The following is a 26,713-nucleotide window of genomic DNA, read 5'->3' as shown; positions in this document are numbered from 1 at the left end:
ATCTCATCATCATTCTTCGCGATTAGCCAAAAGTGGCAGAAAATAATAATGTAGAAAGAAACACAGTTCAAAAGAATCATCCTAAGGTAAAGACGATCGTTAATGCAATACGTACAAGGATTAGTTTTTTCGCTAATAACATAATACAACTTCTGCGACCCGATTGGAAAAGGAAGACATTTCTCGGAATGGTCCCTATTACGGATTTGTCCTCGTTTAATACGGAAAGGGGGAGGAAAAAAGCTTATGACTTCTGCCTCTGGGGCCTAAAGATTCGTCATGATTTACAAAAAAGGACCTTGTTCGTTGTTTCTTCCTATCCGACGACCGCAGTAAACACATCGACGCAACGTTAATTGCGACCCACTCCAGCTTCTGACGACGGAGTCCCAGCGCTGATTGCCACGCATTTTCCTAGAAGTGTATTACAAGAGCCTTCTTTTACAGCATACAACACAAAACCACAGAGTTACGTTGTCAAGTCCCCGATTCGCAGTCGTCGGTTTCATCGTTGCCAACCCAGTGCTTCTGTTACCGTGATTGAAACTCCAGTTCTACACGACGTCCTAAAATACAAATGCAAAAATGGTAACAGGGGGTGGACTTGGATTCACCAATTTGGTTTTTCCTGGGTTCCTTACTTATTTCAATTGAAAATTTAGACTTTCTCAATATTTCGGAAAGGTCTGTAGTTCCATCAGCTCCTCCTGCGTACGTCAGTGTGCCCTGCTATGAGTTACTTCACATCTTCTTTTCGCTTCTGGGTGATGAAGAGGGTCTAAACAGGAGGGGGGATGGAAAGAAGGCACAATAGATGTCTCCTCTGACAATATTGAATATTATTGAACCTCACACTACGAAATTTATTGAGGAGGATTAGACTATATCTTTAATGAGAGTGTTGCGATAACTCTGTTGTATCCGCTTCTTACTTTGCATTTCAAAATATGTATGTAATAAAATCAACATTTAGTCCATGTATAAATAATTCTGCCAAATACGCTTGCTATTAACTTGAAAAAACCTGAACAAAATTTACCTTTTAACTCTTTAATGTTAACTTATCAGTGACTTCCATATGACATTTATTTCTAATGCAAAGGTCACGTAAAATATGGTATGTATTTCAAAGGCTTTAATGTGCATTTCTGTTACAATGGGTCAGTCTTATAACAATGGTAATGAAGGGTGTCTGTTTAAGACTTATGACAGCAATGGTCGAGGGACCATTTTCACAGACGTTGTTGTGAAGATTCCTTGCAACCTCTCAGTGAAACATCAGCAACATATTCCGTCGCACAGTTGGCAACACTGGTCACATTACATTACTTTCCCGCCCCATCTCCACTTCGTTTCATCTTTACCGACTTCAAATTGCAGTTACGTTATTGGTCGTGCATTTGTCTCGTGAAAAACTTGTCTTTAACGGAAAAGAAGGGTTTACTAATGTTATGGCTGTTCTTTTCCCAATAATGTATTTCTCAAAAGAAATCGGGTAGCCCACTTCAGTCGGCCTACTTACCATTGTGCACTGAAGCAGTAAGTTTGCAAAGGCAGAGGAAAAAATCTACTTCAACCTTCGATTGATTGATTGAGTTGGTGTTTTAAGTCCACTTTATGTACAGTTGGAACTGGACCTACTGTTTAAAGTGGGATCCGAACCACTATGTGCCTCCACCGGGTATTGAACCCGGGACCTCCCTTCAACCTTCGAGAACGAATAAGACATAATAAGATGATCAATATCGATAGTCAAATAGTGAACTAATCTAATTTTGACCTTGGGCACATAGATTTTCAATCAGTGGGATGATTCAATGCACATGCACATGCACATTGCTGCATATCAGTATTTACCTTAATCTGTTGGATCTTTGAAATGAAGATGTAGGAATTGAACTGTTCAATCTGCTGGACTTGCTAAGAGGTATGGTTTCCTATTCAATAAATGAATTCATTCTGCACTCAAAAGATGATTTAAATATCCACAATCTTAATATATGTAATTCTTATGATCTTCTCCGAACTCAACCTATATATTTATTTGCAATCTTGTGTTATATTTATATTTGTGTACAAATGACGACATCTGTTGCATTATTGTTAAGCTTAATGATGAATAAACATATGATATTGCTATGCTGAAAGTAAATTAAGCAAATACATACTGACTACGAGGCAACCAGGTATATTTCGAAGGCTACATTCTCCTGGAAAACCTGGAATAGTCATGGAATTTTTTAGAGAGATTCAAGAGCCTGATAGACTTGAAGATATTAAATATACTTGTTTGTGCAGTTTACCTACTTTGTTAGTTAAGTTCACTTTATGCACGGACCAATCGAGACTGGGCCTACAGTTTAAATTGGGAACCACAGTGCCATGGGCGTAACTTGGGGTCTACTTTTGGGGGCAGAATCGAACTTGGGGACAGTCAAAACTTTTACATCTCATAAAAATGGGGTTCCAGGATTACGTGCTAAATAACTGTTACATTTGCGAAATCACAAGTGCGCGATTGTTGTCGTTGCCATGGAGATTTGTATATATTTCGATTGCCGAAACATTAGAAAACTAAGTTAGTGCATTTCGAAAATGGGCTGTCCAAATATCAAAACGGACATATCTTCGTTGCTACTGAAGATAGAGAAATGATTTTACACTCAATGGAATCACCTCAACACCCTCCATCGGCTTGAAGGAGAAATTTCATTGCATGTATAATTTTGATGACAATTTACAGTGTAAACCGTCCTATAAAAATGAGAGATTGAAACTAATTATGTGCGATTGTTGTCGTTACCATGGAAATTTATAATATATATTGATTGTCGAAACACTGGAAAACTAACCAAAGGAGCAGATTTTTAACTTCGATTGGAAGTTTTATTGGAGTTCAATAAAAGTACTCCTATCTTGTAAGTTTTAATGGCTACAGCCGGATTGCGCACACCTTTCCGGTTTTATCAGTGCTATCTGATAATCCGTTGACAAGCTGCCACCATGTACAGGATTGCGCACAAAAAAATGAGGCGATGTTGTCAGATGTAAAATGTTCTCAAGCAGTTCTCACTTCTGTTGTGTTTGTTTGTTTGTGTGTGTGTGTGTGGACTTACACGTGTTCTTGCTGGAAGGGTAGCATTAGATAGGCATAGAGGATGAACCTGATTGGTGGACTAGAATGTAATGGTCGGTGTATCACCGTATTTATACCGAAGGGTCACGAGATTCGATTGACAGAAGTGTTTGTTGTGCAGTCATTAACCTAACCTAACTTTTGAGTTTGAGTAAATTGGTATGAAAATTGTATCTTGGCTTGCTACATTTACGGGTCAAATTATATTTTTTATTTAATCCTTAAGAGATTTACTATTTTATTTCTAATTTCTCTCTCTCTTCTTGTCTAAAGAAAAAAGCACTTTTGCGCACGGACTTTAAAGCAATCAAAGTGGCAACGTTGGATCAAAATCTGTGCGCAAAACAGGCCAGTGAGATTTGTGAGCAATTCTGGATCTAAAGTGTGCGTAATTCGGTTGCGACGGATTTAATAAACATCCTTGCCCCCGCCAAGTTACGGTGCAGTGTGCGTCCAATGGGGAACAAACCCAGGTCCTCTTGATAACAAAGCGAAAGTGTCTTACCACTGCGTCATCGGGGAGACCCATAGTTCGACGCTTGCTGAGGGACATAGCAAAGCAAAAACCCCTTTCACACGGCGTCTGGGAAGGAAAATACGTCTTCATTTTTTTAAAAAAAGGGCTACCACTAAATCACAACCTCCAGGAGTTAAATAAATCAACGCCAAATTTACGAGATTTGCCTCGGGAGACCGTTTCATAAGCAAACAGCTCGCAGCTCCTGATTGTCCGCTGGGAGGCGCCGGTGCCACCCCATCCCCGCCCAGATGTTACCGTGTTACTCTCATCTGGGTAATCAGTTCCTTGAGTGCCGAAGGAAATGGCCATTTTCAGGGAGGAAGTCGTCCTCCCCCATCAGCAACGAGGAAAACATTAAACAGGAATCAGCTGGGAAACGGTGTGTGCGTTTTTACGACTGAACATTGTTCAGGCCGTCAGCAGTGCGCGTCCATGCTAACTGCCGAGTTGCGTCCTGCGTCGCCTTACAGTAATGTTTTTGCAGATTAGAGCAGTCAACATGGAAATTATCTACATTATCAAGTCGTTAAATCAACAAGCGGTGTAAACATTGATGCAGTTGTGAGATAGCGACAAATAGAGGGCGGGTTTGACGGAGTTTTTATTATTCTGTGCTCTTAGTGAATTTTAAAGCTATTGCGATCATTCCATTATTACGCCAATTGGGGTTTAACCTCTACAAGGAAAGAAAGAGAAAGAATACCTTGAAATATGTCAACCAGTGGTTTTGAAGCGTGTCAAATACCGAAGCTACCATTTAAAAATCAAGCCCTGAGACTTTAGTAAATTGCAAGTCATAGTATTCTTGTGGACAGAAATGTGCTGAAATTTAATTTCGACACAAGCTGAACGTGTGACTATTACTGTACCGTTTTCTGAAGCCGTACATCGTGTCGCCTCTGTCTATTGGTAGTATTGCGAAGTGAATGCTACTGTACAGACTGCAATGGGTCGCTTGTCGATTCGGTATGAAACCCCTGTGTCACTTCGGCTGAAAGCTTCCTAAACCACTGGAGAAAAGAGTTGGAAAAAGTATGTGCAGAATTAAAGGATACAAGCCAACGACCGACTCCTGCCCATAAACCAGTATTTAAGTTCTTTAAATAATTTTCCTTGAATTCTGGTTTAATATATTGTTTTAATAGTTTTTACAATATACACAGTGTTTCAAAAAAGAATCATCCGATTTCAAAGTCATTTAACTCAGTAACCGTTCGCTAAAACACATCGAACAATGTACTGTTAGGAAGAGGATATTCGTGAATTTTACATGATTGCCGGCAGGTAGTATTGGCGCCTCCCCGCACTCCCCGCGCTCGCATCAGATTCAAGCAAGATGGCGACGTCGCAACAAGAAGCTTTCTGTGTACTGCGCTTTGAAGTGTGTGAATCTATTACAACAGTGCAGCGTGAATTTCGGCGACAGTATGGTTGGTGTTGAACTTCTTACCGCACAGAGTATTCGACGTTGGCAGAAACAGTTCAAAGATACAGGTTGTCTGTGCAAAGAGAAATCAACAGGCCGTCCTCGTGTTTCTGACGAACATTCGACAAAGCTTTGTTAGCAGTCCGAAAAAGTCTGAGAGAACTGGCTTTTCCCACAGTTACAGCTTGATTCCAATGACTTAATTTTCCAACAGAATGGAGCTCGCATTGGCACCGGGATGTTCGAAGATTCCTGAACAACACACTTCCTCAACGAAGGATAGGCCGTAAGGGTCCAAAGAGTGTTGCCCACGAGACGAGACTTTGGCCTGTCTCGTCTCGTGGAAATGCTGTGAAATGCTGTCTCGTCTCGAAAATATTCGTTTGTCTCGGGACACATGATCAATCTCGTCTCGTCTCGAATTTTTAAAAGCCTGTCCCGTCTCGTCCTGTGGGCAACACTAGGTCCAAACGATGAGGAATTGCATGTATTGCCTCCTAGGTCGCCCGACCTCACTGTGTGTTATTTCTTCTTGTGGGGGTACATTAAAGACACTGTTTATGTGCCTCCACTACTGTAGATGAACTGCGAAATCGGATCACAGCAGCAGTAACTCCAGACATGCTCGCATCTGTATGGGACGAATTCTCCTACCATATGGACACATGACAAGCGTCCAAAGGGGGTCACATTGAGCACTTATGAACATCTTTTATGTAAAAATTTATGTATAGCTGTGTATTTTAAAAGCAATCCCAAGTTCCTGGTATAATATATAGCCTTTTGAAATCGGGTGATCATTTTTGAAACAACCTGTATTATGAGTACCATATTTGTCGGTTTGTAAGACCCCCTTTTTTGGTGAAAAATGCTTTATCACTGAATATTATAATTAATTTCCAGTATTTCAAATAAAACGTAATATGTAGAGCTACTTCCGACAAATAACTTAACTTTGTAAAAACACAGACATTGACCTCCAGAGCTAAAAGAAGATTCACTTGAAACCTCTTCTAAATCAGAAGGTGAGTCCTCACACAACAAATTGTCCTCTGTACCATCCAGTGCATTACTAATGTCACAGTTCTTTTTAATGTCTTAGTTTCCACAGCATCCCATGAAGCTTTGACCCATTCACAAATTTCCTTCTTCCTGACGGTGTAACCTATTCTCCGGCCATCGTAGCAACCGGTGTCCGTTCACAGCACAGAATGGTTATTTTGACAAAATCCTGTTTCCCCGCTGGCTGCTTTGGGAAGGGGAATTTTAAAGTTGCCGCTTCTTGCCCAAGCATAACGTCTAATTGATTGTTTGACCGCGAGTTCCTTCGTGGGTAAACGCGGCATCAGAGGGTCACTGCCATAACGACTGTCTCCGCGCGGACGGCGGGACTTTAAGTATCGGCCTAGAAGACGCTCCTTGTTTTTCAGACCTATTTTTGAAGGGAAAAATAGTGCGTCTTATACGCCGGCAAATACAGTAATTACCCATTAAGTGCCATTTTAACATACAAAGTTCCCAACACCACAATCAAAGATTAGATTCGCCCCGAATCTTGGAATTTCACAAGTTTCAATGTCTGTCGCTGACGAACTTCCAGTTTTTTATGGAACAGTTTATTTATTAACATGTAAAAACCAGTAAATTTTAAGGAAAGACAACCCTTTCACATTTGAACGCGACGGCAAGATATAATTGCCCTGCAGTGCAGCTAATGAAAGGATGGTTTCCTACACCTCATGAAGCGAAGAAATGTTGTGTGCAAGAACAGGTGACGCCGTCGTTAATACCCTGCGAGCAGAGGTGCCTGCGTCCTACTGGAATAATACCAAAAGACCGGGATCCGTGTCGCCTCATTTGCAAACCACAAGTGACTCCTTTTGGTCCCCGCGCCGGGACGCACAAGGGAAGCCTCACTTCCCCTGAGTACGGCACAGGCGAAGGTGACGCCCGACCCCAGAAGAGAAGAAACGCTGTAAATGATCCTTGCACCGTTAAGAAAACTAAAGTTAATTGGCGCTGTGATGAGAGGGGACGAACCCTTGAGGTTTTTGCTCCCTTCACCCAGCAGATGGCAGCACTACCGAATAAAGACACACACACACTCGCACAATGAAAACGAGACAAAAATGTCGAACCGTCTGAGACGATGTGATGCACACAATCTCAGGACCACACACGAAACTCCAAAAAAGAATCCACATTGCGGCCTTACAAAGACAAATACATGCCACAAGAGTTTCATTCCCACCCCTGTCCCCCCCTCGCTCTTCACGCGACAGGTGTACAAGGCGCACACACTAACGCGCGGACGAACGGCAAAGAAGATTCTGTTGCACATGTGACGGACGATCTCTTCGAGGAAACGGAAGTCTTTAAACGGAGGAAGCAGGAATGTCCGACTGGATGCGCACGCAGATGGGAGAAACAAGAAAACAAAACGAAGAATAAGGATATGCGCACATGTGTATGTAAAATTGATTGCCGAAAACGACGCTAAGAGCAGCCCTAATTTTGTGTGAAACGGAACATGTAATTTCTTTTTAACTGGTGGTGCACAGCACATGCACCCTGCTTCACATGGAAGAAAAAACTTCTTAACCTTTTCCTCCCATCCACCCCCTCTCTGTCTCCTTGATTATTCCAACGACGATATGTTCTTAAATCGTGTGATGTAATGGTTAGGGGTCATCGTAGAAATGTTTCAAGAGGCAGAGAGAGATAGACAAAGAGAAGTAGAGAACGATAGAGAGACGGAACAAGAATAAAACCTAGTGAGTGAGAGAAATAAAACGAACGAGAGAGAGAGAGCATGAAAAGAAGAAATGAAACGGGAGAGATATAAAAAAGCCAGAGAGAAAAATAAACTATAGAAGATCGAAAGAAAGAGGAAGAGAGAGAACTACAGAAGAGAAAGAGAAGGAACAGAAACAGAAGATAAATATAGAAACTGATCGCAATACAGAGAAAGTATAGAAGATCGAGAGAGGCAGAAAGAAGAAGAAAATTTAGATCAAGAGAGATTGAGAAACACTCGATCGCAGGACAAATAAGGAGAGAGATTAATGGAGAAAAGTAGACAGAACAGAACACGAAAGAGTAAATATAGTAAAGAATTAATAATGAACAGAGAGATAGTAAAAAGACTTCAAGACAGCAGGGAAAGCGAACATCTAAAGAAAAACAGGAAAACAGAAAGATGAAAAAAAAATTGCAAGTATAAAAAAATACATTAATGATAAGTTAGTAATTTTTCAGATTCCTGGGAGAATAGTGACACTCCTTAACCGCCCACTCTCTGGACGTTCATATAGAGTGGAAATGAGTAACGTGTCAGAAGTGTTTGTAGAGTTACATGGTGATGGGCATTACATATGAGCTTGAAATGATGGCCACTAAACTTCCATACATGATGAATAACAAGCTCTTGGTGCAATTGGATACAGATTTTTTTTTATTTTCTGCTTGATCCTCACTTGTAGATGGCACAATACGAAATACAAGTCGAACTTTGTCAAATCCGTGTTATAGCGTGTGAGCATAACCTTTACTTTCTGTTCAACCCTCGTATCCTTGCAATAAGCTGCACAAATAAAATTATGTAAGCAGAACTTGTGGGAAAATTTTTATATTTTTTGTTACTGAATGCCTTGATTTATACTTCTAAAGGCACTGTGGCAAAAGCAGTATCGGGTAAATAATCTTGCAAGAGGAAGTAATTTTGACATGTATATTTCATAAGAATATATTTTCTTACAGAACATTCAGCAAATGTGGAGGAAGAGACTCATTACCTTCTGCATGCAATTGTGCAATCAATCAGCAACATTATGCTCTCCATGTGGAAGTTATGTAAGATTCTCAAGGACAGCCTTCGAAGCGTGTGAGAACGGATCCGCTTTGATGTTCGGCCGCGAAGACCACAAAAAGTACCCGCGAAACTTAAGATCCCAGTCAGATGTAAATTAGGTTTATGATGTCTTCTTCGCACACCTATAGCCTCTGCAATAAGCTGCACACGTTTGTAGCTGCTGAATTCCTCACAGTGAATGCCGGGAATCCCCCCCCCCCCCCAACACACACACAAAGAAATCTCCCCGGCAAAAGAAAATTGTTTTTATCCCCTCAATGAAAATGAAATTGAAAGTATATAGTGTACCATTTCTTAACTATGTACCAAAAGCAACTAGGGCCTCCCTGATGACGTAGTGGTAACGTAGTCGTTGTAATAAACGGGTCCCGGCACACAGTGGTTCGGATCCCGTTTTAAACTGTAGATCCTGTCCAGATTAGCCTCAATGTGTATAAAGTGAACTTAACACACAATCAATCAATTCAACGTAACGAACACAACTGAGAGAGAGAGAGAGAGAGAGAGAGGAAAAAAAATGACGGGAAGAATAGAGTATAAAAAGAGAGAAAGATAGATAGGAAAGAATGGAAGAAAAGAGAGAAAGGAAAAATATTAACGGGAAGAATAGAGTAAGGAAAAGGGACAGAAAGATAGATAGGAAAGAGAGAGAGATAGAAAGGAAGATTTCCCTGCCGAAAAGTAAGCAGCCTTGTGGACACAATTCCGCAACTGACCAACCTTACAGAACCGAGACAACACCAGGCTTTTTTCCATGGCACCGTGCTGATATGATGCAGATTATCAGTGTAGCTTTGGCGTCTACTATAGCCAGTAGGCTATAGTCCTCTGTGGAATTGTGTGCTACTTATATTTGTTTGTTAACCTTTCATCCTTTTCATCCAATCACCTTTCATCTTCGTGGTAGAGGCAGAAAAGCAAAATAAAGCAATTCAATCAATCAAAGATCTCAACTAAACGTTTGTTAGTTCAATCAAGGCAGTTTTTTCGATGTATGAAATATGTAGCAAAATATAGTGAAATATGTCGTCAGGTATTGGGCCTCCCCGATGGCGTACCACTGTCATTTGTAATCAACGGGTCCCATGTTCTGTTTCGATCCCCGGTAGAAACACATTGCACAGTGGTTCAACTTTATTACTTGATCTGGTTATTTTACGTCGCCATTCTATCACTTTTGACTAACCGCAACGATTAGGATGACTGGTGAAGGTGATAAGATGAAATTGATGAATGAGTAACATATAGTGAAATATGTAAAATATTCAAATTCTTTTAGTTCCAAAAAAAAGTGGTAATACATTTTTAAGCAACGGAGCGACACTCAATTGCCCATTTTTATGGAGACCAGAAGGTAAGGTTAGACAGCTGGAATGAAGTGGTTGTGTAACTGCTAGCGGTCCTAGGTTCGAATCGTGCCAAAGATAAAAGCGTTTAATTTTGTTTGCTCCCTTCGCCTTTCCCATCAACCATCGTTTGTTCTTTTTACGAAAATGAAAAAAGAAAAAAAAGTAGTCGAACATATCCAGAAATTCTTGCACACGAATCAGAAGAAACCAGGTCGATCAGATAGTCGAGAAATGGTATGCCAGAGACCTGGATTCGAGTCCTGGCCAGCTCTTCCCCGCGCATAACGGTGGAGAAAGCGAGTAGGCGGAGCAAAACAATACGCGCTGCTGCAAACAGCTGATAGCTGCCACCGTGTTTCCCCTCCGTGCACCCACTTTCCCTCTCACTTGTTCATTGGTCGAATCCTCTGGAGTCACTACTTGCGCATATAATTGTTTTCGTTTGCTTGCTCCAGAAGTACATAGGATTTGCAGACTTACGTTTTTCATTAAACAACAATACCAAACTAGGTCCATTCGCTTAGAACTAGCAAGTAATTTACTGAGGATAACGAAATTTAATAAAAGTCCACTGTACATTCTTATCAGAAAACTCAATGAAATGTTTTTGGTTACGGCAAAGGGAAAATCTCGTTCTCAATTTCATATCGATAGTGATCGAAATAGCATCAGATTGGAGCTCTGTCAGAATTTTCTAACACAGTGACGCCCGCAACTAACAAATGCCATGGAGAAAATAAACTTATATCCAGATGTAAATAATGACACGCCACATTTCAGTAACATTGAAGGTGGAGGTGCGTGAAGAGAAGCCTCGCTGGCAAAACATATTTTGTCCGGGGCAAAGACAAGGCAAATAGAAATGTCAAGAAGGGATACAGCGTTGAAATTATGTGTACGCAGCGCCTCCATAAATCTGAGTTGTAATATCAGTAAATGCCAGAAGGTTGCTTCCAGGCAAGGTGTGATATGACCATGCGGAGTTGTTGCTTTAAACGGAAACGCCTTCTCGCTGTCTTGTTCTTCTTTGCATACATAATGTAGCAGAGAACTGTGCAGTGTTGCGGCTCGTGGCTATTTTCTCTGTTCGAAGAAAGAGTTGAGACAACTGTTCCAACTATTCCATTCTGGGCAATCATGCTCATTGGACTATTTGCTTTACCAATACTGTACAGTGGTGGAAAAAAGTTCTTCCCCATAAGACTTTAATGGCAGTAAATAATGCCGGAAAGGTAGGCAACACACATTGCACCTTTAGGTGATCGGGTGATTCAGTCTGTCTCAAGGAGCAACTCGTCTTTCATGCAATAGCCAACAGACACAGGAAATGTAGAAAAGTCACGTGACTTGTCAGGTGAAATGTTGTTCGTCATAAAATCGCCTTTTCTCAAGCCAGGTCGCAGAACCGACAAGAGTTATAGCCTATGTCCGAAAATCATTCCCCTAAAACCGTCGAACGAAACGCTAAAATAATTCTTGCCTTAATTTTATAAGGCTACTATACTATATGTGCCGCAGTAGCTCGGTCGTTAGGGAGTTTGATTACCATGCGAGAGATCTGAGTTCGATCCCCGACTGGGGAGAATTGGAATTTTGTCCACCTGTTCAAGTGGCTCCGGCGCCCACCCAGCGTCGTATAAAATGGGTACCTGTAGGAAGCTTGGGGGGGGGGGGAGGAGGTAAAGGCGGCCAGGGGCGTGGTGCTGATCACATTATTACCACCTTCGGCCGTAACAAGAAAGTGTGGGACCCTAACTCCGCACCCCCTACACGCCTTCATGGCTTGGTTCAAAGCACAAGGTAGCACTTTGCTTTTTCATTTACTATACGTCCCGATTTTATCGGAACAGAACTTTCTAATTTCTACGTGGACATTCTTCCAAGTTCCGTAGGGATGTGAATAGGCTCCAGTTTTTCTTGACACAATTCATCCATGTTATATTTCATTATAAAAACCACGGCCGATATCCTGTGTGTGTGTGTGTGTGTGTGTGTGTGTGTGTGTGGAGGGGGGGCGCTAAAATTCAAACATGTGAGGTGATACTTTTCTCACTACTCCATTCTCAGATTCTTCGTATCAGAAATAAATCTTAATTCCACACACTGAAAATGTATCACTTCCTACATCTTAGCACGCAAATATCTAGCAGCAGGTAGGCAAACTGTAGGTGCATTCGCGATTAGTCTTGCTGTGCATAAAGTGGACTTAGACACCATATCAACCAACCAACACAATCCCGTTATTGTCCAGATTATTGAAATAAGAAGCTTCGTCGCGAATAACATAAGCAGGAAGACAATGTGAAATTACCGAACAGAAACAGAACCTAAAACCTAGAACGGCTAGATTGGATTAAATCGACGATACAGCACGCGTTCTGAAATGAAGAAGAATACGAAAGTTGAAGGACCTCGATACACACACACACTTTTCCTCCCCTCAATGGTAAGATATCTTTCTTTCAGAGAAGGCTTAACGTAGGCCTTCAAGGCCACGACGAGAAAGCGTTTTACATGCAATGGCGGAACCGAAACACAGGTCTAGTTTGATATGAAAGCTGTGTTCCTCCTTATTTCGTACGTCATTGATAACAGGAACACGGGCCTCGCATGCTCACCCTAGTTTCGTAGAGCAGACGCCTGTTTGCCACCCTTTGGTTCAGTGACCTTCGCTCGTAGTTAGCAAGAGTGAATGACTCACCAGATACCTGTTGCCTGTGAACTTATACAAGAATAGATATTTCGTTAGCGTCTGTAAGTATTGTTTCATCTTCAGTTATTATCAGTTAACGTTCGAATTGTTTCCTAATTGTTACGTTATTTATAAATTAGTTCTCGAGAGTGAGCTTTCTATCTATTTGCACGGGGGGGGGAGGGGTATACAGCCTGCATGTATTATTTTTTCCTGAAACAAGAAGAAATTCAAAGACAAAAAAAAAAGAGTCGTAGAAGAGTAGTTAACAAAAAAAAGAAGAAAACGAAAATGTAAATGTTTAAATAAATTATTGTATAGATCGAGTGAATAATATTTTCTCACGGGGCCTCCTCGATGGCGTAATGATAACGTCGTCACCTTATAATCAAGGGATCCCGGGTTCGATACACGGTGGATGCACGTAGTAGTTCGTATGCCATTTTAAACTGAAGGTCCAGTCCAGATTAGCTTATCTGTGCAGAAAAAATAAAAAAGAAATTGTCACAGTGTAAGAAAATTTAATGTTCAACCACATACAAAAGGGAATAATTTATTCCATGTTGGAGTTCACATTTATAGCCAACACAATTATGGATCGCAACGTATTTTCTAAGATCCATTTTAATTATACGTGCATGATAAAATAACAGAAGTTGAGGAAAGAGAAAGTCAAGTGAAACACAGATGTCTTCTCCAGAATTTCAAATCTCGTTACGTAAGGTTCTGGGTTGAAGTCCCGGGCAGGCATGACTTTCTTGTTCTTGAAGTTTTATCTGCTTTATTTCATCATAAATCGTCGTTATGGTTTACCTACAGGGGAAGAATAATGACAATTGCCAATACAAAGCCAATAACGAACAGAACAACACAGTAGCGTACGCAGGATTTCATCAAGGGGGTGTTATATATAAAACTTGTTCGAAATTCACATTACCATTGTTTTATGATACTTTAATTAAATAATAATTCTCATAATTAAATAATAATACTTATAATTAATTAATTGAATTACTACTAATAATACTACTAATACCACTACTACTATTAAGTAGTAGAGATCTACATAAATATAGTATTTATGAAAGCAATAAAACGAAATTAATTTCTAGTAATTCGATTTTTAACAAATTCTAGAGCATTTTTTCTTTCTTACGAAATAATTGTCTACTCAACGAGATGAGACATTTTAAGTGTGAAGAAAATCCATAAAAAAAAGAAAATATATTAAAATAAATTGAAATAATCAAAGTACGGAACTCATCCAAGAAGCTGCGGGGGGTCTGGTCAGTAGGGCATCTGACAACCATGCGGGAGATCCGGATTCGATTCCCGGAATTGGTTGGAATTTTTCCGGCTTTGTCGCCGCATAAATATCCCCGATAATTCAAATTTAAATTGTCTCACTGTTGTTACCAACATAACATTTTACAATAGTTAAGCTTATTGTCGTTCGAATTCAGAAATTCAAACGTGCCGCGGGAAGGCGGACTGGTGACTGAGTTATTCTTGTCGGCCTAGCCATTGTCTATACATTAGCCAAGTTCAACGAACCAAGAACTTTCTTTAGTTAATGCTCATTGTTCACACACAAAAATACATGATCATTGAACATTGTTGCAGCCGAGATACAAAACATCTTTTTTGCTCTTTAAAATCATAGTTGCCCTTATATATTATTTTCAAGAATTCGTGTTTATTTTCAAGGCATTCACTCTTAAAGACGCGTGTTTGGAATGCTGTGCTTTTCTCCGTGCCGCATGGGAATAATAATTCAAATTATTATAATATTATTATTATTAGTAGTAGTAGTACTGCCGCAGGTCCTTGACAGTGATAAATTGGTCATTTTTATTTTTTCCACAGCATTTTTGATAATATTTCAAAAGCTCAAGGGGGGTTTAAACCCCGTAACCCCCCCTTGCGTACGCCACTGGCACTCAATTAGGCAGATGTCAAGAAAGAAACAAGACTTTACAGTGTCTCCGTCTCTCGGTTTCTCGAATTGAAAATTGGTCTCCCGTTCTCGGTCTCGGCTAGTTAAATATAGAAATCGAAAAAAGTATGTGAAGATACATATATTTCATATATCCCGGTTTTATAGGAGATTTCGTGAGAGATGAAATAAGTACTCTTCGATCATGTTTATTTTTATTAGTTTTGTTACGTAACATCACTTTTCTTCCTAGTCGCGGACGAGTGACCATTACATGAAATTAATGACGAAATACTCAAACACCTGTCCTGTGACAAGGACGGTACTCAAATCCGGGAACTTTGGTGACGAGATCGAAGGTTGACCACTTAATGAGCTTGCCCACCGAGTCTGCTTAATGTTGCTTGTGTCAGGTAATTCGAAATAACTGTCAATATCCCACATTCATTATCATTTGTTTCATAATTTATCTTATTGATGTTATTAACCTGAAGTCGAAGAAATAGTTGAAAGGCAATAATGGAAGATGGAATGTCTCTGATGTTACTTCGTGTCGAATAATATGACGTGATATTATGATATGAATATATTAATAATATAATATGTCTAGTTATTCCATTGATTGATCCCAATTACGCACACAAAATATGGTATAATGTCCACTCCTAACCAACCTCCGTGGCGGAGTGGTTAGCACAGCGCGCTACGACAGCATGGGTCACTGGTTCGAATCTCGGCTTTGCCATGGGTGTTCTTGGTGAGTGTCCGTTAGTCAATGTCATCATATCATCAGTCATTACTCATCTTCATCGTCGCTATTTGCAAAAAGTGAAAGAATAGCAACACTAAATAACAAAAATCCAATCAGATTGAACATCTTCACCGATTTAATTCTATACCGTACCAAATTCCCAGTTTATTACTGCATCTTGCTTCATTTTACAGCATCTCAATTGTTTTCCGATTCGAAAAAACTGGAATGTTGATCAGTTGATTGTGCATTGTTTCGTTGTTTCGATTGTTTAATTAACGTCGCATTGATTAGTTTTAGACCAATCGTGACAGAGGGAATCGAGAGCACAAAGGAAGGGGAAAAGACAAGTTAGAGACCACGCCTCTCTTTAAAGGTAGCATTCCGTGAATACGACTGAAGTGACTGCAGAATATTGTGGATAAAATTTGTTTCGCTTTTTTCTTTTATTTCTGTTTCAGTTATTTTACTTCGCTTTTCTTCTACCACTCGTGTTAAATGTGTCTGTGAGTAAACTCGTGAAATGGACGATGGGACAAAAAAATCTATGCCTCTCCCACGGTTCGAAACTGTGACCACAAAATATTGTCTTATTTTTAAAATTTACGCTAAATATGGTTTCACTCGTGTCTTTCTCAAGGCGTTCCATTACCTCTCCGATGGCGTAGTGGTAACGTCTTCGACATGCAACCAAAGGCTTCCGAATTCAATACCAGATAGAGAAACAATTAGCGTGTGGCAGATCTTGTTAAGAAAACAGTTGCTAAAATGTTCTTCTTGAGACCACGTAGCACCCAGCTGTTGTTTGTTGTTGCTGGGGCATGAGTCATGTGACTCATGCTATCAATGCTCAATCCTTCCCGAGAACTCAGATCCACCAGACAAACTTAAGCGAATAATTTGTTATTTGGGTTGCATAAACAACAGGCTTTAAGACGTTACGAAATTCTAGGTCCCATGGCCCAGGTAATTCTTTCTCCGACTGTACACTGCTCGTACTGCTCTCCAGATAACCACTGCGGTATCATAGAATTTAACTTATGCAACTGAGTTTCCGCCAAAAGTGGTATAAGAGTCTACTTGGTATAAGATTGAGTTTTAAGTATATTTAAGTATGTTATGCTCAGATAGCCTAATTGGTTGATTTATTAATTTGATTCATTTGCTTTATTTTACTTCGCTCTTCTGCCTCTTTTGGCTAATCGCGAAGATGTTGAAGGGACACTCAAAAAGAACATCACCCAGGCCGGATTCGAACCAGGCGCGAAGCCACGGGGAGGGCTATAGGGCCGATCGCCCCTCCCAACTGGTTATTATTACGTGTAATATTTTTGAAGACTCAAATGTTGTTCTGTCTTTTATCAACAAGTTTAACAAACTCGGGAATATTTTTTTTAAAGTTTAGGTCAACTTGATGTTCGTCATAGGCTAATCGGAACTGGACCTACAGTTTAAATTTGGATCTGAACCACTGTGCAATACGCCTCGAAAGAGGATCGAACCCGAGGCCCCTTGAGAGAATAAGTTTTTGTTTTCTTGTTTATTCATTTTACTCCTGATGGTAAAGTTTGCAGTGGTAATGGGAGGAATTATGACAACATTCAATAATATCCATTTATTCCAGCCGTGGGCCCCTATTTTTGCAAAACTATGCTCTAATCTCGAGAACATGACAGTCAACTTGATTCATGTTCACAGTACTTTGCATTGTTTACATAAAAACGTGCAAGTGTAGGTTTAAATTTATTCTCGTTGAGGTGAGATACCCAACTGAAATTCGCCTCTCCCAACTGCAATTTCTGGATCCGCCACTGATTCAAACCCGGGACCCCTGGCGCCGTAGCGTGCTGTGCTAACCACTCCGCCACAGAGGCCGGAATAGACTAATTGGGACTGAACCTACACTTTAAAGAGGAAACCAAAACCACTATGTGCCTCCATCGGGTATCGAACCCGGGAGCACTCGATTACAAGGTAACTGCCAGTTACCTGTTCGGCATGGGGGGGAGGTGCAACCCAATATATAATCCTGTGTTAAAGACCTCCATACGTGGTGTGGTGTAACAAGGCACCATAGTGCGAAACAACTCGAAAAGGAGTGTTCTCATATTTTTTTTAGAGCGAATAATGTTATAACATATGCTTTTAAACTAGTTATTTTTTTTATTTTTGGATTTCTTATTTCCAGAAGAGAAGAGATCTCATCTGTAGACATAGACGAGCAAATGCTATACTGAATTAATTTGCTGCTTCTATGTCATTGACCATGTATATACTGATATTATACCAAAAAATGTTCATCCCGGTTATTGCATCACATCCTTGATATGATAGCTATCACATTTCATTACAATGTCATGATATGTGGGTTACACATCGTTTTTTGAAAATACGACTCAACGGGATTTTCTTTATTTATCCCGACACTGTGGAAATCTCTCAAATTCTACACATCATTTTTGACATTTCTGGAATAAAAACTGACAATTTACGAGAAATTTAAGACATTTACAATGCAGAAAACACCGAGAATTTACCACTGCTAAACATGACCATTTGGAATTTCCCGACTGTTCGGGATCACGAAATCGGGATCGAGACGGGAATTTTTTCCTGATCCCGGTACCAACTTTTCGGGACCCCTCACACCCCTAGAACTGACCAATCCACTGCCACAAAAGTTAAATCCGTGATTGGTGGGATGTTACGTCGTGTATCATCAACCACGAAGGTATGTTAATTGGGTACCTTCAGCTCCTGTAGCACCCTCTTGATGCAAAGTACAAGTTACAGGCCTTTACAAAACCTACTTACAAGCTCTCATTGAAGCCGAGGTTCTCTAACAGGATTTGGGATCCGATCTGGAGGTGGAGAAGCCTACATGTATTTCGCGAGCAAGCTTGCAAATAATATCTGGTTGTGTAACAGTGTAGTCTCCGCTGGTGTTCCTTCTATCATGGGGCATCCAACTGGGGGATACCGGAAAACGCCACTCTGGGGGGTCGAAACTAAACAGTTGTTGGCGACCCGTCAAGGAAAAGTGTAAAAGGGGGAAATATTTTAAAAGATACCCAGCGGTGGCCTCACACAGTTTTATGTAGATGCAGAGTGTCGCTGGTGATGATGTCAAACGACTATGTTCCCACAGAACGTGTAATGCGAAGGGACTTCTTTGGAGAAAGAGGAGAGGGGTGTTTTCAGAAACACAAACCCGTGTTCCGTTGTCAAGGAGCTGTTATTCTCGCATCCCCTGTCAACCCACCCTCTCTCTCCGCAACCCACAACTCGCCCCTCTTGAATACTCCAAAAGGGTAGTTGCATCTGTATGTTTCAGTGTTGCCAACCTCCCGATATGAAAAAAGTTCTATTTAATGTGAAATTATGCTATATGCCGATAAATGGTGCTAGGATATATAATTATAATAGTGAATTATTACTATTATTGATCATTAGTAACAGTAATTTATTATTATCAATGTTAGATATAAGTTATGCATCTATTTTCCGACATGAATTCAACATTGAAGTAGAGAAAGTTGCAGATGATTCGTCAAGTACATAGCGGGACATATGTTTGTGCACCACAACTTTCTACAGATTCCTTGCCATGAAATGTTTCTCGCGAAATAAACTCTGCGGAGAACAAAGAAAACATCAAGAGAAGAGGGTGTGATTGGACCGGATATAAGGTCTGGATATACTTTTGCTTTAATTTCTCAAATTATCGTCCTTTGAAGTGAATTTCCCCCTCCCAGAGAAGCAAGTTTGCAAATTATGCTAGATTTTCCCATTATGACAACGAAGGTCAAATTGAGCTAGGTTTAGGATCATTATGCTAGGGTTGGCATCGCTGGTACGTTCTTCCTCCCGTCCTTTTGGTAAGGCTAAAATGGCGGAAGCCTCAAAAGCCACCCTTATTGTTGATCGGCGGGGGGTCCCAGGCGAGAACCGAACCCCGCCCCCATTCACCTTTGCATCCCGCACCCTCTCTCCCCGATTCAGGCATGCGTTGCGATCCTCTCTTTTTTAGTCCATGAAAAGAATCTTTCTTCTCCCTCTTCCGCTACTGTTGCAAGGCAACCCCTCGACGGCACAAAGCCCCTTCTTTTCTCAAGATGGAGCTTGCGGTTTCTACCACTGTGTCTGTGACGTGGGCTGGAAGTTTGCTACACAACATAAGCCACGGTTCATGTGCGACGGAGTTTGCGGAATCGAGAATTATAATAATGCACTTGAGCGGCTCAAGATCGTCGAGCTCCGAGGTCACCCGCTGCGGCCTGGTTCATTGTTGCACTGACCGAAGTATGGAAGAGACGAAGACCGCATCTACGCCAATGACCCTGCCAGACGAGTACCTTGGGAAACTGACACCGCTTCTCCACTTCTTGATTTATCAATAAATAGCTGACCACACAAACAATTATTGTATAATGTTCTTGACGTCTCCAAACCCATCCGCAGAGACTCGGCGACAATCTCCTGCCCACAGTGTTGATTGCAAAGACTGTGCAACACGCCAGGAAAACGTGGGGCTGTGACATGCTTCTAGTTAGATGCTGGTAGTCATACAGCAAATATATAGAATTTTGTAATTTAGTAAAAAAAAAAATGCGTTAGAATAAAAATAATTGGCATGTCAAAACGCATAGTATTGTTAGATAATAGCAACGTTAACTCTACAGTCTAGCTCTGGTGGAAAATAGACGAATTATTCGAAACATCTGGTCTATGATGGAAAATAGATGAATGGTGCCTCGCAATGTCTAAGGGAGCTTTCAGACCGAAGCGACTGGCGACAAGCGATATTCATCCAGTGTGTAGGAAAGCACTCGCTGGTCATGTGTTACTAACAGGCCGAGGCGACACGATGCAAAATATTGATATAATTGCCCAGTCCAGGCAATACATGCAGCTTGCTGTTCGGTACGAAAGATTGCATTTACGTACTTATGAACGTGTAGCGTGTTGGTTCGGTGTGAAAGCTCCCTCATATTTGTTGAACAACAGATGAATGGTGCCTAGAAGCATTCAGCGTGTGGTGGAAAATATATTAATCGTGCTTTAAAATATCTAATATTTGGTGAATAATAGATGAATGGTATCTGGAAACATCTAGTCTATAATTTGCCGGTCTCCTCGGGGGAGTGGTCATCGTAATTTCCAGGTTCGAGCCCAGACCAATGCACGGGCGTATCATTGTGTTAAACCCATCACCATTTTAACAGTTCGTCATTCATTACCATTATTGCGATTAACCCAAGAGGTAGAAATGCGACATAGCTACAATATCCAAAATAGAGAAATACCGGGTGATTCGTTTGAGATGTCAGAAAAGTAAACCGTTGTGTACAATAGGTTAATGTACGTATCTCTGAGCAGTTTGTTGTAATTCGAAATTTCACATCCCATACGATACATTGTGCGCTGTTGTGGCGTGGCCACTATCTTTATCTACCATGAACGCTAGCGCCACGCGGCAGAAGTCTGTAAACCTGTACTCACTCAAAACTTACATCCTTTCTGCGTATATTGCAAGAAACTGCTCAGAGATACGTACATTATTAACCTGTTGTACACAACTGTTTACTTTTGTGACATCCCAAACGGATCACCCGATATAATGGAAAATAAATTAACGGTGTCTTGAAATATCTAGTAAATGGGGGACAAGAGATTAATAGTGTGTAAACATCTAATGTATGCTGGATGCCTTAGAACGACAGAGGAAAATGAACGATATATCCAAGCGTCTAGCGTATGGTCGGCAATAGACGAATAATATCCAAGCTGCCAGCAAATAATTGTTGAACAGTATCTAAAAGGCTAGTAGTAAATGGTAGGTTACTGAAAATGTCTGAACCAATCCAAGAATTTTCAAGCAAACTTTCTGGTGAAGTTGATGAGTATCTTGGACGAAAGTTTCAAGAGATCGAAAGGGAGAAAGGGACGATGTCTGAGTGAAGGACCATCACTGTATCTCTCTTGCAGATCTCCCGACACACACGCCAATGTTAGGCATCTTCGCAATAATGTGAAAACATCCAGAAGCACATGTGAGGATGAAAGTTACGGCTGCAGATTTTCCCCAGGGACCTCTTACTTGACGGTGGCGCAAGGGTTTGCGTCTAGAAAACGCAATCGGTGACTTAAGGTAACCATTCTTTGTTTTATGGGGCCATCCCCTGCATAACTCCACTATCGAGCTGATGATCCGAGTGATACGTTTCCTCGGGGGGAATGTGGGACATTTACTTTTTTTCTGTGTGTGCGCGCGCGCGGAGCGATCTGAATTTGTCGGAAAAGATCAGAGAGATCTCGCACAAAGAATTGGCATTACGCAACCTGCGAGATTCTAGAGCACGCAACAACAGAAACTCACTTGCACTTTACCCTTTGTTAACTCAAATTTTGTCACTGCGTGTCTAAACGTGAACATTGGTCCTCGTGTGTTAAGTATTCATTATTTCATAATTCGAGATTGCCCCTTAAGTGGATGAGTGGTCGACTAACGATCTCACCACCGAAGGTTGCGGTTTCGAGTCCCGGTCTTTGCATAGTTGTCCATTTATGAGTGTCCTTTCATCAATTCATCGTAGAGATTAACCTAAAGGACAGAAAATTATGTAAAATAAATAGTTAAACGTGTATCATTCGAGATCCATCTTCAAATATTAATTTCGTATTGAGAGAGGGGTCACACGATTGCTAGAAGTACCTTTGAATTGAATTGAATTGTTGCTTTAAGTCCATTTTTTGCACATAAAGGCTAATCGGGACTGAACCTACAGTTTAAAGTGTGATCTGAACTACTATGCAATGTGCTTCCGCCGGGTATTGAACCTGGGACTCCTTGATTAAAAGGCGACGAGGAAGTTCTTTTGAGTGGAGGCAAAGACCCTTGCAGATATAGCATAGGCAAAGTAAGAAATGAAGACTCTGATAAATGACCTTTCACATGAATGAAACCCACAGTATGGTAGTTAAAAGGATATTTCACGCATTATGGTAAAGAATCTATTATACTACACATTTTGGCAAACGTTCGAACGGTTTCATGTTAACGGCCTCCCTGACGGTGTAGTAGTAACGTCGTTGCCTTGTAATGAAGGGGCTCCGGGTTCGATACTCGACGGAGTCACATTGCATAATGCTTCGGAACCCACTTAAACGGTAGGTCCAGTCCGGTTAGTCCATCTGAGCATAAAGTGGACTTAAAACTTAAACTCTATTGTTAACGCCGGGTATATCTAAAAGAAATTAAAACATCGTAAAATTATTAAATTTGAAGCCCTGTATTTCCCTCTAGACGTATTTAAATTCATGTGATATGCAGCACCAATGGCATAAGAAGGAAATTGGATTTGATTTGATTTTGAATTTAAAATTTTGGTGCGTCAGCACTAAGGCTATTTTGCACCCGTCACATTATAAGGGGTCCAGCCCCTTATCGTTACACATAACAACTCTAACGTTGCATAACTAAAATCATAAAATATTAAAATCTTCTGACTTTCGTTAAAAGCTGAGGCTGTAAAGGAGCACTCAGCACGAATAAGGACAAAACACAGGACAACACAAACAAAATTATACTGGCTATAGGGCCAGTCGCCAGAGCCGCGTTAGTCTGCAGTCCAGGGTGTACTATGTGGAAGTGAGGTTGACATTTGGGTGTACTACGTGGAGGGAGCACCCCTTACACCCCAAAGAAATGTGAGTTTAAACGATATTGAATAACTCTCTTCCTTCCTGGAACTTGATGGAAAATATCAAGTTGAAGTTCCAGTTAAGAAGTACTTAGGCTTCTCTGACATTTGAACAACACCAGCGAAGCAGTTTCCGAAAATTCCTCAGCTTTCGAAAAAAAAAAAAACGCTATGATATTCTAAATGTTGAACAATTGTATCTGCTTAAAATGCCTTCTAGGGCACACACGTTGATTTTCGTATGGCTTGCTCCCGCTGTTGCCTAGATACCTGTGACGGAAATAGGTTTAGGTAGCCACGAAATTATTGCAACGTAAATGCTCTAGAAGAAATTCTGAGCCGATGTAATTTTTTCAGATTTTGGAATATCGTACAGATTTTTAGAAAGGGGAGGAAATATTCACAAAATATAGTTCTGGCACTATAATATAGTCTACGTTGTAAGGGAATCACTTTTATCTTAATTACTTGACAAAACTTGTTACATAGCTTCAACGTCAGTTCTATTGTAAGAAATTGTTACCTTTTTTTCTATTCCCATGTTGCTACTTTGCTAACAGGCTACTGCAGTACACTATAGAGTGCTGGAGCGAGAGGATTTCGCTCATGTGCCAAATAGTTCGCACGGACGACGCTAGATAGCGTACGGGATCGAGAGCTTCTTCGCTCGAGCGAATAACGCTCGAACAGGCAAAACGAGCGCTATGCACTCGAAGTCCATTAGTACAGGTACAGTCACGGACACTTCTGGCTTGTAACAATTCCATTGAAAGTTAATGGGATTGTCACAACCCATAACTGTCCGTGACTGTACAATCATCATTTGTCTGTGCCAGTGGACCCTCAAATATGGATCGTGAGGTAAAAGACGCAGTGAAATTGAAACTTGAATGAACATAGTCATCATCTCTATGCTAAGATGTAATTTAGTCTTATCTTACAAATATACAGTGATATAGCCTATGGAAATGAAATATTGTTGGCTGAAATTACCATAGCGAATATTTCACATATGTGGTTATTGTTAGATTAAAATATTTGATTGTATACGCTCGAGTGTACCACGCTCGAGGGTGGGAAACTCGAACGAGTACGAGCGGGCGAAAATGTTCCTATCCAGTACTCTACTCTACTAATTAACGCATTATTAACATTATTAAAATTTAAATATATAACACTGAAGATCGTATTAGTGCTAATTAAATTACTGACAGAGAATTAAGAGTAGTTTTTTTCTTTCTTTGCAGGTTATTTGGCATGAAGAGGTGCGCGAGGTGCCAGACCGCCATTTTGTCGTCGGAGCTGGTGATGAGGGCGCGAGATTTGGTGTTCCACGTTCACTGCTTCACGTGCGTCGTTTGCGATGTTCCTCTTACGAAAGGCGACCATTTCGGGCTGCACCAGAACTTAGTGCATTGCAAACTCCACTACGAATTGCTCCTGGCAGAACATTCCGGTTCGTGTGTTCCCTTCGGTGCAGGTCCCGGAGTCAACTACCAGCAGTTCCCTTCCCCGGAGTTCCACGCGTCCCCCATACCTCTCGCTCTGTCTCCGGACAACGTCGCCAAAGTCCAGTTCTACAACGGCACGTCGACCAGGCAGAAGGGCCGGCCGAGGAAACGGAAGCCCAAGGACCTGGAGTCGATGACAGCGAATTTAGGTGAGTACCTTGCTTCAGTGATAACCAGAGCAGGCGCGGCTCGTGCATTATTTACCCGGGGGTTCACTGAAGTGATGTGACATATATTCACTTTCCGCAAAATATACTTCCTTCGCCCAACAAAAGGATGGGGGAGGGTTTAAAAGCTTTGTCAAGAATTCTTTTTATCTGGGAGTATAAGGTTTTGTTGTAGGGGTGTGCGAATAAATTTAGGGCTGAAACTACAATAAATTGTGCCTTTATGAAAAAAGTTGAGTTTTGTTGGAATATCATGGACATCCTCAAGTAGGGGCAAGTAATATATTTTTTTCCCCACGAGGAGCAAAAAACACTCCTTCAGTCTAAAGTTACTGCAACGCTTTTATAATAATTACCAAAAATTACTGTGACTGAAATTAAATTATATGCGTGTAATATATAATTTTTGGTTTACATTCAATTTCCATGGGGGGGCGGCCCCCTTTTCCCCTTCCGGACGTCCATGCTGACTAATCAGAACTGGTCCTACATTTGTTAAAGGGAAATGGCAACTAATGGCATGCGCATACTAGAAATCGAACCTGAGACCCTTTCATTTATACGCGACAGGTTTGTTCAAATTTGGGGCTGGTCGACCAGCACACGCTTTTTTTCAGTGGACAAGGAAGTTTGTTTACGTTAATTATGTGCATTTCTATCGGTCATTTCTTACCTGCGCGGACAGCAACGCCTACACTGCATCAAATGACATAACCTAGGTAAAGTCCATCCCTCGTTTCACTCGCAGCATCACTTAATACTTTCCAACAAGTATCCAAGCACTTCAAAAACTAAAAAACTTGAGACTTTGACACCGAGCGACAGCGAGTCACGTCTTCGCGCCATTCTTTCTCTTTCGCGAACCCGAAGTGTTTCCACCTTTAAGGAAAAACCTCTGAATGCATGCACAAGGTATTTTGGTAATGTATCTCCTTTATTTTAATTCATCGCATCTAATTCCAGCTTCTATTTGTTTCCACTCATCCATCTCTGACACAATCTTGCATTTATTCCAAGAAGTTCGGTGCAAAAATGATACAAGAGAAGATTGAATATGTAATGTGTGCGCTTCAAACTTGAACCGCACGCAGCAACACTGGAAGGGAGGAAGCAGCGAGAAAGGAGCCTTGTCCCGCGCCTTCTGCGAGAGAACGAACTGCGCATGACCGTTGGGTTGAACATAGGTTCTGCAAATCTCATCTCCCATGTATTTTGTCCTATACCCTCCTCGCGCTTCTGCTCCCGCACGAAGCTTTCACAATGGCACGAGCTGTCCTGTGGGGGTTCAACTGAGGGTCTGTATCAGGGCGGCCGATTCGCGGTTTCTTCTTCTCAGCAAGAGAGTTCGCCGTGTTACGGGCACAAATACATGACTTATTGTGTAGAATTTTTAGCGAAATAATGTGAAAATTTAAAGACATTGTTCATTGTTCATTCTCGAGGTGATTATCGTATATTACTGGGGGTTCACTGATCCTGTGCGCTATAGGGCCAACCGCGCCTGAACCAGAGTTAGGATTTTTAGGTGCGCACCTTTTTTTCGTAGTGAAAGTGAGACCTCTCTGGAAGGACTCAGTGTGTGAAATGTTGCCTGAACATGAGAATGGAGCTAATTTTCCAGCACCTTTTTTCCCCTTTTTTGATAACCTTT

At 41.0% G+C, this 26,713-nt stretch overlaps 1 protein-coding gene across 1 annotated transcript in view; it reads left to right on the top strand.

The window, feature by feature from the left end:
• The window catches only part of LOC145998862 (LIM/homeobox protein Lhx9-like), a 186,906-nt gene that overhangs the window by 117,815 nt on the left and 42,378 nt on the right, over positions 1-26,713 (top strand). The window contains exon 3 of the mRNA XM_083135541.1: positions 24,632-25,044. Coding sequence (XP_082991667.1) covers positions 24,632-25,044 — 413 coding nt within the window. The remainder of the gene's footprint in view (positions 1-24,631; positions 25,045-26,713) is intronic.

Source organism: Lepisma saccharinum, chromosome 14 (assembly GCF_977018435.1).
Source record: "Lepisma saccharinum chromosome 14, izLepSacc3.1, whole genome shotgun sequence".
NCBI classification, from domain to species: Eukaryota; Metazoa; Arthropoda; class Insecta; order Zygentoma; family Lepismatidae; genus Lepisma; species Lepisma saccharinum.
The sequence above is the reverse complement of the archived record's forward strand: the minus strand, read 5'-3'. Positions and strand labels throughout refer to the sequence as shown.